The sequence below is a fragment of the Penicillium daleae genome (assembly GCF_028827525.1).
Source record: "Penicillium daleae strain IBT 16125 chromosome Unknown utg000005l_segment0_segment0, whole genome shotgun sequence".
Taxonomy (NCBI): domain Eukaryota; kingdom Fungi; phylum Ascomycota; class Eurotiomycetes; order Eurotiales; family Aspergillaceae; genus Penicillium; species Penicillium daleae.
The window spans coordinates 1,776,628-1,793,498 of record NW_026623153.1 but is presented as its reverse complement, the minus strand read 5'-3'; the positions used below and the strand labels follow the sequence as shown (position 1 = coordinate 1,793,498).

General features: G+C 52.4%; 7 protein-coding genes across 7 annotated transcripts; 4 read left to right on the top strand and 3 right to left on the bottom strand.

Annotated features, from left to right (window-relative positions):
* Window positions 1-1,500: 1,500 nt before the first annotated feature.
* N7458_004903 (YbhB/YbcL family Raf kinase inhibitor-like protein) lies at window positions 1,501-2,136 on the bottom strand (the record flags this gene model as incomplete). The annotated part of the gene is made up of 1 exon (XM_056908285.1): window positions 1,501-2,136. The coding sequence occupies one exon, from the start codon at window positions 2,134-2,136 to the stop codon at window positions 1,501-1,503; it is 636 nt and encodes a 211-aa protein (XP_056766903.1).
* Window positions 2,137-2,705: 569 nt separating this feature from the next.
* Window positions 2,706-4,693, top strand: N7458_004902 (uncharacterized protein; the record flags this gene model as incomplete). The annotated part of the gene is made up of 3 exons (XM_056908284.1): window positions 2,706-2,874; window positions 2,958-3,191; window positions 3,282-4,693. 3 exons carry the CDS (start codon window positions 2,706-2,708, stop codon window positions 4,691-4,693), a joined length of 1,815 nt encoding a protein of 604 aa, XP_056766902.1.
* Window positions 4,694-5,563: 870 nt separating this feature from the next.
* Window positions 5,564-6,393, top strand: N7458_004901 (uncharacterized protein; the record flags this gene model as incomplete). Its single annotated transcript, XM_056908283.1, has 2 exons — window positions 5,564-5,905; window positions 5,995-6,393. Coding segments are annotated over 2 exons (741 nt in total), but the record flags the coding sequence as incomplete, so codon positions are not given.
* A 471-nt stretch (window positions 6,394-6,864) lies between these two features.
* N7458_004900 (DUF3237 domain-containing protein) lies at window positions 6,865-7,451 on the top strand (the record flags this gene model as incomplete). The annotated part of the gene is made up of 2 exons (XM_056908282.1): window positions 6,865-7,261; window positions 7,342-7,451. 2 exons carry the CDS (start codon window positions 6,865-6,867, stop codon window positions 7,449-7,451), a joined length of 507 nt encoding a protein of 168 aa, XP_056766900.1.
* Window positions 7,452-8,615: 1,164 nt separating this feature from the next.
* Window positions 8,616-10,333, top strand: N7458_004899 (uncharacterized protein; the record flags this gene model as incomplete). The annotated part of the gene is made up of 2 exons (XM_056908281.1): window positions 8,616-8,961; window positions 9,036-10,333. 2 exons carry the CDS (start codon window positions 8,616-8,618, stop codon window positions 10,331-10,333), a joined length of 1,644 nt encoding a protein of 547 aa, XP_056766899.1.
* Window positions 10,334-11,579: 1,246 nt separating this feature from the next.
* Window positions 11,580-13,085, bottom strand: N7458_004898 (putative integral membrane protein; the record flags this gene model as incomplete). Its single annotated transcript, XM_056908280.1, has 5 exons — window positions 11,580-11,980; window positions 12,037-12,101; window positions 12,174-12,565; window positions 12,674-12,784; window positions 12,888-13,085. The coding sequence occupies 5 exons, from the start codon at window positions 13,083-13,085 to the stop codon at window positions 11,580-11,582; spliced, it is 1,167 nt and encodes a 388-aa protein (XP_056766898.1).
* A 2,137-nt stretch (window positions 13,086-15,222) lies between these two features.
* On the bottom strand, window positions 15,223-16,530 carry N7458_004897 (intradiol ring-cleavage dioxygenase; the record flags this gene model as incomplete). The annotated part of the gene is made up of 3 exons (XM_056908279.1): window positions 15,223-15,814; window positions 15,883-16,207; window positions 16,275-16,530. The coding sequence occupies 3 exons, from the start codon at window positions 16,528-16,530 to the stop codon at window positions 15,223-15,225; spliced, it is 1,173 nt and encodes a 390-aa protein (XP_056766897.1).
* Between the last annotated feature and the right edge of the window lie 341 nt (window positions 16,531-16,871).

Genomic DNA, 16,871 nt, shown 5'->3' with positions numbered 1-16,871 from the left:
CGGGGGACGTTTTGAAGACCATAATGACATCCTGATATATGCATATCGTGTATTCACCAAGGGCGAGTTATATGGTGCTTGTCTAGCTTTGAGTAGGAACTCATTTCTCCTGATGATTTTGCTATTCCGTAGATGGGCAACCAGAATCTGTAATTGATTTCCTAAAAAGTATCAACTTCAGAACCAAGCAGAATCTGCGCCGCGCAGTTGCTGTTTAGATCGCCAAATGGAGGAATAGAAGCGCTAGTGAACCGCATATCTGAAAGCCCTAGCGCGGATTCATCCGTCATATCAATATCAATTTAGTACATTCGTGCCAAGAAACGCACATTCTAGGGTGTCATAGTGTGACCAACTGTGCGCATCAGACTACAGGGACTGCAAAATCCTCAGTCTCAAAAGACGAGGGTGGAGCCGCACCTCCATTGAAAGTCAAGGCATTGGACCGAACCATGATCCATGGAGATATCTGCCAGCCTGTAATCTCGATGATGCGTATCGCCCATCTAGCCGAGGCCTATCTCTGGAAGTGTGTTGCCCAAAAGAACCTTGTCGGATAGTGTGACGCTATAGAGCAGACTGCAAGGATTTTTCCATTCGGCGAACCTAGACTCATCGGACGCGACAACTTCCGCTAGCCGCGGGAGGATAGCATCAAATCCGCAAAGATCTCTGCTATCCGAGAAAGACTGTGAAGCTGAGATGACTTTCGAAAGCGCTTGCCAATGTTCCATAGAGGCGTTGAAGATTTTGTCAGAACTTCAGAATATGCATGCCGTTGTAAACGTTGAAATCATCCTGGACTTGATCCATCGAGTCTGCACTCAAGGGAGCAGGATGGTCCAATGTCAAGACTGCGTCAAGACCCCACAGTCGTCAATTGTGGCACTCCCTACTTTATCAGAAAAATGTCTACCACTCCTTGAGGCACTGTGCTCTGCATACGACATCTCGACTCAGCTCGGGTTTTTCGACTCGGCAATGCTGGCCTTTGAGCAACCACCATCGCTATTCATCTGTATTCGCAGCAAAGTCATGTTGGGAGAGACCGAGCTTGACGAAGGCGAGTCTCGGCTACTGGTCCGAACAGTTTTGGGACGAAATTTGGTGAGACTTGTGCAGCTGATGGAGGGTCTGAAGGGAATATTGCTGGTGATGTTGAAGAGCTGCCAGACATCCCACAACAGTACTTCGACTTTGCGGGCGTGTGAATTGTCCGTGGAGACTACTATCAGCCGACTAGCGGTATTGATGCAAATAATAGAGAGTGATGGTGAGAATGTACCGCTATTGAATTGACTCTGCTGGGTGGCTGTGAAAGAGGCTATCGACGACAGAAATGTGCTGGAGCTGAATATGAATGATTTCTGAAAGCTAAATCTCGCAGCGATAACACGTAAGAGTGTGATATTTTCTCAGGTCGCTGAAGAGCGAAATACCGATGAAGATATTAATTGAAGTCATCGCCCGCTTCACAGAATCAAATGGCTTCCCCAGTCATCAGGACCATGTGCGCTCAAAAGTACCAACCCATTGGCCCCAGCCGATGACCTTGCCGACCATCGCATGTTTAATGTCGTTCTTGGTGACCTTCTCGGGGTGTTGGAATTCTAGAGGGGCATTCAGCGCGACAATAGTATAGACATAGCGGTGACTTCCATGACCATAGGGAGCCCCAGCTCCCCCGTATGCTGCCCCCAGTGGGTTTGGAATGAACCGCCATCCGGCAGCAGTTTGGCGGGACTTGGCAGCGCCGTCCTGCTCTTTGATATCGGCCGGGGTTGCAGTATTGGCTGAAGGTGGAATAGCCCAGAAGAGCCCATGGTGAATGACGAGACATGGGATTGGGATGTCGATATCTTCACAGATCAAGAGGTATTCCTTGACAGGCTCGTTGCATTCTGGGGGTGTCCAGCGTAGATTGGGCAAACAACCGATGCGGTCTTCTGCCAGACACGTGTGATGTGGAAGCAGTTTCGAGCCAGAGGGGCCGCATTCTATACTCTCGAGGGACATGTTCGGTTTGGTGATGTCTTTGAAGGCCGGGTCATAGATGATCTGGCGTGAGTCGTGGCCTCGGATGGGATAGAGGAGTCGGCCCAGGACGAACTGGAGGGAGTTGAGAACGACCGCCATCTTGAAGTCAGAGAAAGATGATCAAGACAATCAGGAGAGACGTTTGCAGTCTAATTGCATAGCAAAGACAAGAAATAAGAAGGCACGAAAAGGAGCGATGCTCAATTTCGAGGAAACCCGCTGGTCCTGCCTGCAATTCCTGTCGAAGCCTGAAACGGCCCGGGACCGGCAGGTGCCAGTCGCACCGAGTGCGCCAAGCCGGGCATTTTTGTTTTTTTCTTCCGTTCGAGTACAGTAAACCCCGTTCTCGTGGTAGACTCTTTTCCAATCGTCGGGAATTCACATCTTTTGCAACTCGGGGCGCGGTGACGGTGGTGTGGTGGTGGTGGGTTGAGAGGAACAAGAAAGTGGACTCGCGTTCCTGAAAGAGTCTCCACTTGATGACCGCATTGTCTTCCCGACCGTCAGCCCGTCAACCAGTCAGCCATTTAAAGTCAAAAGAGCCTCTGCAGGTTTGGTTTCCGCCCGCATCCGGTCGCCCTGTGGGCACTGGGCACTGGACACTGGCAGTGTCGAGTTCATGGAGGCATGGACAGCTGTGCTCTTCCACTCTTCACCTTTCTCCCTTCATGCTCGCGTCGATTCGTGCCGCCTTCAACCCTCCTGCGCCCGATGAGGGACTTCAACAGCGCCCCCCACGGTATGCTGGCGAAGACACCAGCCCGACCAGCCACCGCGAATTACTCGGCTGGTATGCCTACGGTATTGCAGCAGAGGTATTCGCGGTGTGTGGTGTTGGTACGTTGACCGCTATCCTGGTCATCTCGCAGACGGCCCAGGTTATCCTGAGCTGCATACGGAGTACTAACCGCTCAAGCCAGGATCCTTTCTGCCCTTGACCCTCGAACAGCTGGCTCGCGAGAATGGCACCCTACAAACCAGCCACTTACCCTGCTGGGGACCCCAGGCACCCGAAAACGAGGGAGAGGAGCAATGCATAGTTGGAGTTCTCGGACTTCACATCACTACGGCTAGCTTCGCCATGTATACTTTTTCGTTGGCGGTGCTGATCCAGGCGTTGACGTTGATCTCGTTCAGCGCCCTGGCCGACTATGGTATGATTGCATAGTAGTGCTACCATTCGGCTTGAGGGCCTCAGTCTGCGAGAACGCACAGCCAGCTAATCCTACGGGTTCGTCTCGCAGAACGCAACCGCAAAACGTTGCTCCTGTCCTTCGGCTTCATCGGCTCCGCGACCAGCATGCTTTTCGTCCTCATCGCACCTTCAGTCTTCGTCCTCGGTTCGATCCTCGTAATTATTGGAGTCACCTGTCTTGGGTCCTCGTTTGTCGTGCTCAACTCTTTCCTCCCGGTGCTAGTCGCCAACGATCCATCTATCCAAAGCTCCCAACAAGACCGCGGCGAGGAATTGTCCAATCTGGATCGGGCCGATGAACCGAGCGAATGGAATTCCTGGGACGACAGTGATAGTCTAGATGGAATGCATACTGATAATCATGCCGCGGAGTCTCCGGAAGCTGGACTGAAGTCGAAGAGCTCGAAATCCTCCTCGCCGGAGCTTCAGCTGTCCACCAAGATTTCGTCCAAGGGAGTAGGTCTGGGATACTGTGCTGCTGTCCTGGTGCAAATTTTGAGCGTTATCATGCTCATCGCCCTCAACAAGACCTCTCTCGCCAAGGCATCGGGGACGCTGCCGTTGCGATTTGTGCTGCTGCTGGTAGGAATTTGGTGGTGCGCATTTACATTCGTCACTCGCCGCTGGCTGCGTGACCGTCCCGGGCCTCCACTGGATACCTCCGCGACCCCAGGAGCTACGCGCTGGCGCGTGTGGCTAGGGTTGGTAGGCTTCGCGTGGAAGTCACTCTGGCAGACGGTCAAAATCGCGGTGCGGCTGCGAGAAGTGCTCATCTTCCTCGTCGCTTGGTTCCTCCTCTCAGATGCCATGGCTACCGTCTCCGGCACGGCGATCCTGTTCGCGCGTACAGAGCTCCAGATGAGCACAACCGCAATCGGCTGCTTGTCGATTACCGTCACCCTTTCAGGTATGGCGGGAGCATTCCTCTGGCCACATGTTTCTCGACGACTCGGGTTGCAGTCGAACCACACCATCATCCTGTGCATTGCCCTGTTTGAGATCATTCCGCTGTATGGGATGCTTGCATACATTCCCTTTGTGAAAAAATGGGGAGTTATTGGCCTGCAACGGCCATGGGAAATCTTCCCGCTTGGTATCATCCACGGGATTGTCTCTGGAGGCCTGGCATCCTACTGCCGATCTTTCTTCGGGTTGCTGATTCCTCCTGGTAGCGAGGCCGCGTTCTATGCCCTGTATGCGGCCACTGACAAGGGGAGTTCGTTCATCGGACCCGCCATAGTTGGCGTGCTTATCGATGCAACGGGCTCGGTCCGGTCGGGGTTCTTCTTCATTGCCGTGCTGGTCGTGTTGCCCATCCCGTTGGTCTGGATGGTGAATGCTGAAAAGGGTCGGCGCGATGCTCTGAACATGGCGGACTCTCTCACGGGCGGGCATATCTCTCACAGAGGAACCACCGATGATGCACAGGAGGCCGAGGGCTTACTAGCTGGAGAGTCATAGGTGAGGAGAATTTCCCGAAACGGGAATCTTGGACGATTTACGTTATTATGATGATGAGCACTATAGAGAGATGACCATAGAGACGTGGTATAGAGAAGCTACTCCGGCAGGGATGATGGAGCCCTGTAGGTACCTCATTTGCAGGGCTCATGTAACTACCTACATGGACATTGAACGCATTCCACCTATCCTCCTACATAGCGCATTGTCTGAAGACATCCCAAAAACACCCGGTTGATTTACAATAACATTAAGGTAGGTACCTATTTAAGGCTCTTCTGTCAGGCCCTTTCTCGCTGCACCCAATGGATTAGTGTTTTGTACCGAGATGGATGGCTAGATATATTTTTCACTGATGCCCGAGCTAATGCCCTAGAAGAGGCGATGCTCTGTTTGGCAGGTAGGTATATCGAAAGTTAAGGTTGGCGGGATCATGGATCTGGTCAGTTATTCTAAGGTAGTAAAGCCAGAAAATGTCAGCCTGGTATAGAGCAAGGTTCATTCTTAAAATAGTCCGTTGCGAAGGCTCATCGGGCGGAAATGACGTTTACGCGGGGGCCACTCAAGAGATTGATCGACAACAGTTTGGCGGTGACAATAATAGCTACGGAAGATGGATGCATGAACACGACGCGACAATTCGAGCTCACCCCCGGATCATGCTGACATTGATCTTCAAGATCTAACTATATATACGATTGGCTGCCAATTGCCAATCTTTCCTTGAATGGAATCGATAGGAACGAGGCGCATGGCAGGATGGCTGTGGGGGAAGTGGAGAGAAAGCGACGGGTTTGGTGGAGTCTTACAAGGCACACCCGTCAGCGAGCTAGGCAGCCTGATTACTGATTTATTAATGATTAGTGAAGTTCGTTACTGGTAGTTCTCCGAAACATCTCTATCTCTTCATCTTTTGCCGGAATTTACGGTTGCAGTCTGGTTGCTATGATACTTCCCTCGATGGGTTTGACTGCGCTGTCGCTCGCAATCGGAGTGCAGGCGCAGCCACGGAGTGTCACTAATACCCTGATTGATGGCTGTTCGACGCTTCCCGGGTGGAATAATGAGACGAATATTGCTGGGCCCTGGTCATTTCAGCTCACAGGATGTCGGAACGGGACGGCATCTGACGGAGCCTGTAGCATTGACGGCTACTGGGCCACATGCGACGTGAAACGGTCGTCAGAGCACAAAGGAATAGAAAGAGGATCTGTATGTCTTTCGGTGCCCTTGGATTCCCAAATCGGGTTGCTTGCTGGTGGTCGTGGCGAGAACCTGATATTAATCAATTGTTCGTGTAGATTACCATCGGGGACAGTCCGCAAAGTGCGAAGACCATATTCCGCTGCAACGGCGCCCTGCACACATTGGAAGCCTTCGTCCCCTCTGGTGCAGGCGTAGGCGCATTTGACTGGCATGCGATTGGCATTCGCCGAAACTCCATGACGGGCGAGATGGAATGGGGACTGGGCTCCAAAGAATCCGAGTCAGTCGAGGTATATCCGCAATACGACAGACGTGAACTGGTCGAAGAATTTCTGTTGGGATCTCAGGGCCAGACTAACTGGGTAGTTCGTCATTCTGGTTCGGACGTGAACAGCCTCGACCATAAACCGTTCTGGTCCCTGCGCCTGGTGGGATTAGACACGAAAAGACGGACTGGAGAGTATGGAACTCAAATTCGAATCGATAGTACGTGAAAAGGACACATTCGGATACGGTCAATGGACCGATATGAATCGTGATGAAGCGTAAGCGCGCCTGTGTTGGAGTTACCCGCGTTGTGATTCTGGACTGGAATTTCTGGAGTTATTATCCCCCCTCGAACTGTATCGAGCTCGTCACTTTTTTCCAAATGATCTTCCAGAGGCTGATAACGATAGTCTCTGAATTGAATCCCTCAAAAATACCTCCAGTATTGTTGGAGTAATGAGCAATCAGGTCGTGCATGCTTCTGCGTCGCCGTGCAGCCCAGCCCCGTTCATCATGGCCAATCATGCCTGTAGTATACGCATCTCGATAAGCGCAACAAGTGCAAGCTAAGCTAAATACGGAGCGCCCTTGCCTGGCTGAGTGCGAAAGTTCGAAGCCTGTTCTGGGTTATGCATGAATCTGAACAAGTTTTCAAATCCCCTCAAACCCTCCCCCATCAACTGCTCCGGCTTGAAACGATGGAACCCAAATTGACCCATGTCTTCACTCTTCGAGCACGTATTGCTCGTGACAGTGTCTATCTAGGTTCGGATTCCGCTGGCTTCCAAAAACAGATTACTGCCCTGGAGGGCGGGTTTTTCCTCGGTGTTCCCAACACACGAGGCGAGGGCATGAATGCCACGCTTGTCCCCGGTGGAAGTGACTGGGTGCTGTTTGACCCGGTCACGCAAGTTGCGCACATTGATGTTCGCACTCAGGGCAAGCTTCCGGATGGATCGGGCGTGTCCGTGCAGTACACGGGGTATCTGTTGGTAGATGAGAAAGCAAAACGATTCATGGCTCGCGGTCCGAATGCCCGATCCACGGAGTTTGGTGATCATCATTGGTGGACACGACCTGTGATTGAGACAAGTGGTAGGTGAAGAGTGCATCTCAGATGGGGAGATTGATTGACTTCCAGAGAGGTCGTGGTGATAGACTGATCATGTCTATAGCTCCTCAGTTCAAGTGGACAGAATCGACTGTCTTTGTGGGCCATGGGCGATGCTGTTTGGAGAATGACGAGCGAATGGTTGAGTATCAGATCTTGGAGGTCGGCGTGTGAGCGGTTAAGGAAAGAGAGTATGCGAAGCATGGATGATCGGAATAATTTACAACCCAGCAACATTGCCCCTTTCTGTACTCACTCATTTCGTCCCCCGCTCAGCCCCTTTTCTTCGGATTGTCTGCACTTCGTATCTCGTAGCTTTCACTCATCTCCGTCAACTCCAATCATGGCACGTCATGGCACGCTCGGGAAGTAGTGAGCTTCGAGTCGACTATAAACGAGCTCGGTAAAGCTAAACTTCCCGATCGGCGGCTAAAACAAAGCCCAAGAAAGGCCCGATGGCCACGCCACAAGCGGCCAATGGCACCTTTAAAGAAGGGTGAGTCGCGACTCAATCGGTCAAGGTCAAGTCGCCGGCCTGCGGTCCGATAGACGACGACGCCGCTTCAAACCATTCGGAATCGGTAGGGAAATTGCATATCTTCTTTTGGTCAGTTGAAGGCCGTTGAAATGCCTTCATGGACTTTTGTTTTTTACCCGATCGCTGATGCCACTCGGGAGATTCATGGAGAGTCCGGGGTATCTGCCGTCTCACAAGAGGAATAGCGGGGGATGAAGATGAGGTGGAGAGGCCAATCACGACCCCGTGACCTCTCCATGGCTTCTCCATGGCCAATACGCCAACTCCTCCCAGACTCCTCCCAACCATCTGGCTAACCCCAGAAAGAGCAAAGTCGGTTGATCTTAATTCTTATCACTCCCGCATTCTCGGGTGAATTACTTCCTTTCCTTCTCCTCATTCAACCTAGCTCCATGCTTGCCACCCGATGATAGGTGCGAAAATGCAGTCGCTGGCAGCTTTCCCATTCCTTGGCTGGGCTAGCCAATCTGTCGACGTCGTACGACTGGCTGGTAGTGATTGCTTACCCTGGCCCCTGCTGCCCTCCTTAGCCTGATTGCTTTCGAAGCTGGCTCATGGTTGGCTCCCCAGCTCTCTCCACAATTCCCCGGATCCTAGCTCCGCATGTGCAGACCACATGAGTGAGATGTACCCGCGGAAGACCATTTATATAAGACCGAGACATGGTCCCTGTCGATGCCATTGCTAGGGGGATTCTTCCGAGACCACGATCCACTTATTTTACGAATTTACGGACCTACGGGATTGTGTCGGTGTCGGTGTTCTGGAACTTATCATCGACTCACTCACCAGCTCTCGACATGGCAACCCAGACCGAGATTGCTTTGGAGAAGTCGGCTGCCAACCACGTGGAGGATACCCTGGGTATCGGTGCGGTCATCGAGGCAAAGCAGGCCACCGATGATGAGCATGCGCAAACCCTCTTCCAGGCCCTGCGAGAGAACCGCAAGGCCGTGGCATGGTCTGTCGTGATCTCCATGTCAATTATCATGGAGGGATACGATACCATTCTCATGGGCAACTTCTTCGCCTATCCTACCTTCCGGGAGAAGTACGGCCAGTATGTTGACGAGAAGAATGGATACCAGGTGTCGGCTCCTTGGCAGACTGGATTGAACATGGCTAGTACGGTCGGTTGCATCTTTGGTGAGTTACTGCATTGATCTTTCGACGAGACGAAACCGTGGTCGGGTTTGTACTTCGTTGCTAACGATCTCTAGGTGGCCTCCTCAACGGCTACTTTGCCAGCAAGTTTGGTTATCGCATGGTCATGATCATCGCTCTGGGATTCCTGACCGCGTTCATCTTCGTCGTCTTTTTCGCTAACTCTGCCGCCGTCTTGCTCGTTGGTCAGATTCTCTGTGGTCTGTCCTGGGGCGTGTTTGCGACGATTGGACCTGCCTATGCCTCGGAGGTTTGCCCAACCAACCTCCGTGGTTACCTTACCATCTTTGTCAACATGTGCTGGGCCATCGGCCAGTTGATCGCATCTGGTGTACTCTATGGACTGGTGGATCGGACCGATCAATGGTCGTACCGCATCCCATTCGCTTTGCAGTGGATCTGGCCCGTCCCTTTGATGGCCGTGTGCTGGCTGGCGCCCGAGAGCCCCTGGTACCTGGTGCGTAACGATCGTCTGGAGGACGCTAAGCACAGCATCCGTCGTCTGGGAGGGAACAAGACTGAGGAACAAGTCAACGGCCAGTTGGCCATGATGGTCCACACGACCAAACTCGAGGCCGAGATTGAGGCTGGCACCACGTACTGGGACTGCTTCAAGGGTGTTGACTTGCGCCGCACGGAAATCTGCTGTGTGGCCTTCTTCGGTCAGATTCTGTCTGGCAGCACGTTCGCCTATTCCCCCACGTATTTCTTCGAACAGGCTGGCATGGATGATGGTCGCGCATTCCAGCTGGGAGTCGGCTGTACTGGCGTAGCCTTTGTGGGAACTGCTCTGTCCTGGTGGCTGATCACCTACCTTGGTCGCCGAACTTTGTACGTTTGGGGCCAGGGTATCCTCTGCACTCTGCTGTTCCTCATCGCGATCATCAACTCGGCCTCGCATAGCACGGGGGGCATGTGGGCACAAGCCGCATTCTGCTTCCTCTGGCTGTTCGTCTACTCGTTGACCGTTGGCCCCATCGCATACGCCATCGTGTCGGAAATTTCCTCCGTACGACTGCGACCCTTGACCGTTTGCCTAGCGCGAACAGCGTATCAGGTCGTGAACGTCATTTCGCAGGTTCTGGAGCCTTATTTCATGAACCCGACTGCCTGGAACGCGTCTGGCAAGACCGGTTTCTTCTGGGGTGGCACGGCCTTGATCGCCTTCACTTGGGCCTTCTTCCGCCTGCCTGAGCCCAAGGGGCGTACCTATGCCGAGTTGGACATTCTCTTTGCGACCAAGGTTCCGGCGCGCAAGTTCTCTTCCACGCCCGTGGACGCGTATGCCGTTGGTGTGTCGCCCTCACAAGAGGGTCTTGTGCGGAATGAGACGACCCAGGAGGTGAAGGAGTGAACCAACGGCGGAGCTATATCACCCTTTGAATGATATTGTCTTCTGTTAGTTACTTTCTCCTCCTATTATGTCATATGTCTTTAGTTCAACTAAATGGTGGCATAACTAATATGAGTGATGAGGCGATGATACCACTATTATTCTTTCTCTGGTAGAGTCCTTTACGCAGACCGGGATAAGTCTCAGTCTTGGTAGAATAATCCAGTCCAATCCCGACCACTGCATCCTCGATACACAAAGATTTGTTTCTTCGATAGTAGTTTCGCTGATGACGTTGAAATATTAGCTCGGTCGGCAATTATTATCCACTGCAGAGAATTGTACAGGACCCTGCCCGGTAGGGCTCTGAACTGGGCAAAAGATGGCCGGTACGTCGAGGCCTTGTACATAACAGATATGCTAACAATAGGTACCAGGTACAAATCCAAGTGGAGCTTCATTAGCGAAGGAGAATGGAACCGTTACCCACAACATGCAGTACTGTACTGTACAAGTAGTGTACATTAGGTACAGTCGATAATTTTCGTAGTATGCACGAAGTGTCGGACTGCCCTTCTTGGGAATCTTCCGACGCCTCAAGCCCTTCGCCTGCAGATAAATCAATCAGTTCAATGTCAATGCGATCATCAGGGTAAACCTCGGGACAGCCGACGCCGTTATCAGTCTAGAATTCAGCCTCGTGGTCATGGCGTTCGTCACGGAAGATTAATCTCGGGACCCAATGTAAACAATAATCTTATACACAGGATGATTTATTTGCTAGGCCTAGAAACTTGAAAGCTAAGCCAGACGAAACGTCGACGATGAAACGGCCCCGTCACTCGACTTGATGCCCCTTCGGGGCGGCTTGGGGATCATCTCGCTTACAACTGACCCCCACCAGCGCCGCGATGATCGTGCCTTGCTCGGCGGCCGTGCTGGTGGCCCCCTGCAGCCAATCGTGGCAATTAGGCGTTTCAATTGTGGACACAATGGGGTTTGTTAGGAAGTATTGGTCCGATTGGTTCTTCACGGAGGTGGAATAATACTGTAGAACAAGAAAAGGAGAATAAGCCATGAAGCATGGAGAGAACAGGTTCAGGTTGTTTTCTTTGCAGTTCGTGATCAATGGTATCTCTAATTATACATGCCGAAGGATACTAATCCCGGCAAAGTAAATGTACTCCGCGGGCATTCCGTCGTACCACGGACCAGACGGGGTACTTTTAAAACAGATTAATTAATTATTTCGTCCTTCGATCTGGATTCATGAATCGTCGCGCACAGACACCCGAACGGACCGTTCGACCTTCCATCCAGTTGGAAGGCGCTGCTGGTTCTTTGGGTTGAGATCTTCCTCACTGCTACTGGTCGGGTTCGGCCGTTCGCTACCCATAATCGTCGTCGTCACGCCATGATATTCGTCATTCTCGCTGCCCGTCCATAGCTGATGCGAATCGTTGCGGTCGTGCTTGGAACGTGAGGATCGGTATCCTTGCGCCACATTGCTGGATAAGGGAAAAGATCCGGGGGTGCGATTGCGGCTGCGAGAGGCGGAGGAGCCGTCGCGGAGGAATCGGATGAGCGGCCGCAGAGTCGTCAGACAGCCGGCTGTGATACCGAGGCCTGCCTCGACGTTGGACCAGATGGAGATCTGGTATGTGTTGTCTGTTGACCGGGTTAGTTAGGCCTGCTGGCTAGACATTAGGAACTTGAGTCCATACATAAAAATTCAGTATCCTTGTAGTGGTGAACAAATGGAATGCGAATAATAACCGCAGCACTCGCGCTGTTCGAAGTGGGCTAGTTAGTCTCGGTGGCTCGAGGACATCGACATGAGGCGAGAGGACAAGAGACTCACATGCACCCAATACCTAGAATGCCGATGATGGCACTCTTCGTTCTTTGATTCATGCGCAAATTCCAGATCAACGCCACAGGTAGGAGACCAATGGTGAGATCGGTGACGGCCGCACCGACACTGTAGAGGTACGCGATCGCAATGAGGGTGTTTTTGTCGACACAGGTTCCGTGGCTTGTGGATGATCCTTGGTGCCAAAAGTATGTGACTGGACTACACTGGAAGATGGTGAAAAACAAGAAGACCAGACCGACAGCAGTGGCGACAGAAATGGCGGCGTAGAGGATCCAGGCATGGAGACGATCAACGGTAATGCGCAACAAGGTGATGATAATGGAGACTTTCGCAAGGACACATGTGATCACGTAGAAGACTTGGCCTAGCCACCAGCACTGGATGCGCAATTGTACTATTAGCTTCAAATCTTGGACAGCCTTGCTCGCGCATCCAATGCCAAATCTCCAATCTGGAATTTGAACATTAAGGCATCATGCACATACCAATAGCGCGCGTTTTAGATTGTCCGGGTACTCGACAAAGTAGTACAATCTCCGCCCCATGCCATACTTGGCACCCAGGATTCCACAAATTGCAAAAGCCATATTCCATGCCTAAACAAAAGAGTCATGGTCAGATCAAGTCGGTTCAAACATACCGCATAATTCCGGCGCATCGCGCACCGCCATATGCGCATTGCTTCAGGGAACCACTTACCATGGCGAATAGCATGACGATATCATCCCATCCGAAGGCGTGAACCACGCGGGTTCGCACAAAACATCGCAGAAGGACACTGCTGAGGGAGATTCCGAGAAAGACCGCGGTGACGATGAGAATGGCATTGCTGCGGCTATCGTCCTGGACGGCCGCCAGGACGGCCGCCTTGTAGGCGCTCTCTTCAGCGGCACTCATGGCAGGAAGAAGGAATCCGGATGTCGTGGAGTCCCATCCGCATCAAGGATGCGGTTGGAAGGAAGGAAATCGACCAGGGCAAGTTCGAGCCCACAAGCAGCTGGAAAGAGGGAGAAGAAGTGGCAACTCCATCATGAGGCCGGGGTTCCTCGTGGTTTTATTCCCTGAAGATCTCCACGCTATTGCCCGGCTATTATCTCCTATGAAAACCTTCACGAGTCTCTAGACCCCCACTTTACGCCTTCTTTTGGAGCCGAGTTTACGGGAAACCCACTGTGCTGGACTTCTGCCCCAATCTGCTCTTTCCCTTCTCCTTCTCCTCATCCCCCCTGCATGGCGCACATGGTGGGCGTAACACCATCGCTTGGTACAAGTGGGGGAAGTGACTCTTAGGGCCGAGTCTATTTTTTGTCGATCGGCACGCGAGTTGACCAAGATCACCTCCATCGGATAGGCGCGGTGAGTACGGTAGTGGACGGGGAACTAAGCCGGGCGATGTTGCCTTTGCGGCATGAAAGAGTTTTGGTCCCGGGGTTACAAGTGCCTCATTAGGTGGCTCTTCAGGGTCTAGACGAGACTGTGATCCACGGTTATCTTGTCGTTTGTGGTATGGAATAGCATTGACATTAGCATTGGGATTGGCCTCGACCACCCTTCTGGCCAGCACGCTGCGCCTGGTGGTCCAATTAACCAAGAGCACGATAGTCGTTCAATATGGCCAGTCTCTATGGTGGACGGCCAAGAAGCCCAGGCCACATTGGGTGATCTTGGGTTTAGCGGCGATGAGTCTGCAGCCGGGTAAGGAGCCGCCGCATCGGTCCTGCATCCACACATGTTTACGCGGTGATTGGGTGGTGGCGTGGTTAGTCATGCTGCCTGGACTCCATTCCAGGCAGTTCCCCCGTCAGCGTGGAGCCGTGTTCCCGAGGTCCGGCGGTATGTATGGAACTGGGATGGGAACCACTGGTGATGCTGGAAACTGGGAAACGGGGGCCTGCAAAAAGGAGAGGAGGGACGTCACGGTTGTACTCCGCCTTGAGACATTTCCACGAGGCGAGGGTTTGATACTTCTCGTCTGAATTCTGTCTTTGCTGTGAGTCCACAAGCACATCAAATGCTCTGTTCACTCTGTAGCACATGCCATACACTCGGCCCGTTCCCACAAGACGAAAGATCGACAGAGCCTCGGCTGCGGGTTGGCAGGGACCTCTAACAGGCTTACCTCAGCACCAGAAGGCCAGGAGCCCTAGCCCTAATGTCCAAAAAGAGGAACTACCTTCCATTTTTGGACTAGCGTATATCAATGGGGGATCACCTGATCTGCAGGATTCAAGTAGTCCATTGTATGTAATGATGTACTGGACTACTATACTGTACTACTAATGGTCCTGGATACGATTGTTACAAGTAGTTAAGTACCATGGCCAGAATCCACAGCCTGGCCAAGATCATCTTCTGTTTGTCCCGCCCAGGAGAATTATGCCGATAAATCTTCCTCCAGTGCATCTAGTCTGATCGACCAATCGCCCTACTACTCTGTACAAAGCTACGTGTTCCCTGGCTGTCCGTGGCTCCGTGCGCGTCTATTCCGGCACTGGCCCCGACATGGCGCCGCCACGTCCAGGAATGATCATAGACTTCAGAAGTTAAGGTTAGGTTTGTTCCTCCCCTTACACGCACGGAAGAGAAGGAAGGTGCTTGGATCTCTGATCCTTGTGAATGACATGGATCCTGCTTGACCGAAAATTTGGAGAAGGCGATTATCCAATACAATGATGTACTACATAGTATATCAAATTATATATCAAATAGGGCGGAATATGGGGTAGTTCTGCGCCCGCCAGGGGAGAAATGTAGCAAGCGAGGGGTAGAAATTCAACAAACTCTATATTCTATAGCTCTTCTCGACTTGCGAATGAACGGATGGCTCTATGGTCTATTCTTCTAGTTTCCCCCAGGGAGAAACACCCCTGTATTCTAGAAATTTTCCAAGAGGCAGGAGAGTTATTCGTTCTCCGTCCCTCCTTGCTGGGTAGCAACTGTCGCGTGAAAGTTTGACTTTTGCGGATCGTCCCTCGGCTGGAAACAGTCCCATGGATCCATGGATTAAACCCACGCCGCATCAACGCCCACTCCTTCATGCGGAGGCACCGGGGCTGGCCATTCCGGAGGGCATGGTGCGGTTGGTACCGCTAGAAGCACTTCCCCCGCCCACGACGCTGTCGCTGTTCTGGTGGCCACCATCGGCCTCCAGGTAGGCGGCAATGCTGTAGTACGAGTTATCTGTGTAGTCCGCAGTGGCATTGAGGCCAATCTGGATCCACGCGAAAAGACCGTCATCAAGATTGTCACCAAGGTAGATATACTCCGGGAAGGGGTCATAGGCGCCGTTCGCTTGCAACACGCTCCACATGTCGTCAGCATTCGTGGTGATGCTCTGCGTGTTGGTGTTGTAAGGGTAAGTATCCTCCACCGCGCTGCGTAGTACTTCGTTCCAGAAAAGCTGGCCAATGTGAGCCACGCTGCCGGTGCCCACCTCGAGAGTCTTGTTGGGAAGTAGAGTAGCGTTCAAATGGGTCAACAGGTGAGTGTGAGTCGCGCGTCCGTCATAGTGACCGGGGAAGATGGTCTCGAACTCGACCACACCGTCGCGGTCGGTTTGTTGAATACCACGCAGATAAGTCGAATCCCATCCGTCAGCAGCGTAGTTGCCTGACGTCGAGATACCACTACTTTTGGGTCAGACTGGCTCCCCAGGAAAAGAAAATGTAAGATGAATTCAAAAAGGATGGCAGACCTGTACACACCAGTGGCATTGGCTTGCCAAATATCAACCAAAGCTCCCGGCACCGGCCGGCAGGTGTTGATGTCGATGTATTGCACTTCCAGGAAAATATCCACTCCGTCCGAGTACTTCTCCTCCTTGACATTCTGGCGCATCACCTCACCCCAGACGTAGTAGGGGCCATCTGTGATGGTTGGAGTCAGAATACAGCTGGTGTTAGCCGAGAAGATGATTGAGTCCGGTGTGGCCAGGCTGTAATTGAGGACGTTGGTCTTGTTGTGGTCAATTGCCTCCCACTTCTCGAGCTGGGCCAGGTTACGGCGCCACTTTTGAGGGTCTATAAGACGATATGTGAGACTTGACAGACTTCTAAACCGCTTGGAGATACGGCGGGGTATGCTTACTTGCAGTGATGCCACGCTTCTCACGAAGCTGATTTACTGTGCGGGCGCGACGAGCGACACTGCCCTTGTTCAACTCCCGCGCGTGAAGCGAATTTTCACAGCCACCGAGCGAGCGTTTTGCTGCTGCAGCCATGGTGTCGCGAGCATGAATCTCTCGCTTAACAACATGTGGATCGTGCTTCTCGCCGGGGTGAGCCACTGCTGGCGCAGCCAAGCAAACCGCAGCAACGGCAAGAATCTTTAACAGCTGAACCATGATGGAAAAGAGAGGTTATCAAGGGCTCTAATGCGCGATACTGATGGATTTTCAGACGCGGTTGACCCAACTGCCTTTTTATACTTGCTGAAGGCACTCCTTGCGATCTTGATGTACTTAACGGACGCGTCATTCTGGAGACAGACGGGATCCCAGAGGACGAAATCATGGTCGAGAGGACACCTCACAAGACCCTTTGAAGATCACTTGGTGCCTTTGTTCCACAATCATTCACATCTTGATGTAGGTTAGAATATAGAAGGATGCTTGGCGCCGGGTGTCGACGGCTGTTCCGGACACGGCGAAGCGTGGGGCGAGGATAAACAGAGCCCCCTGAGCTT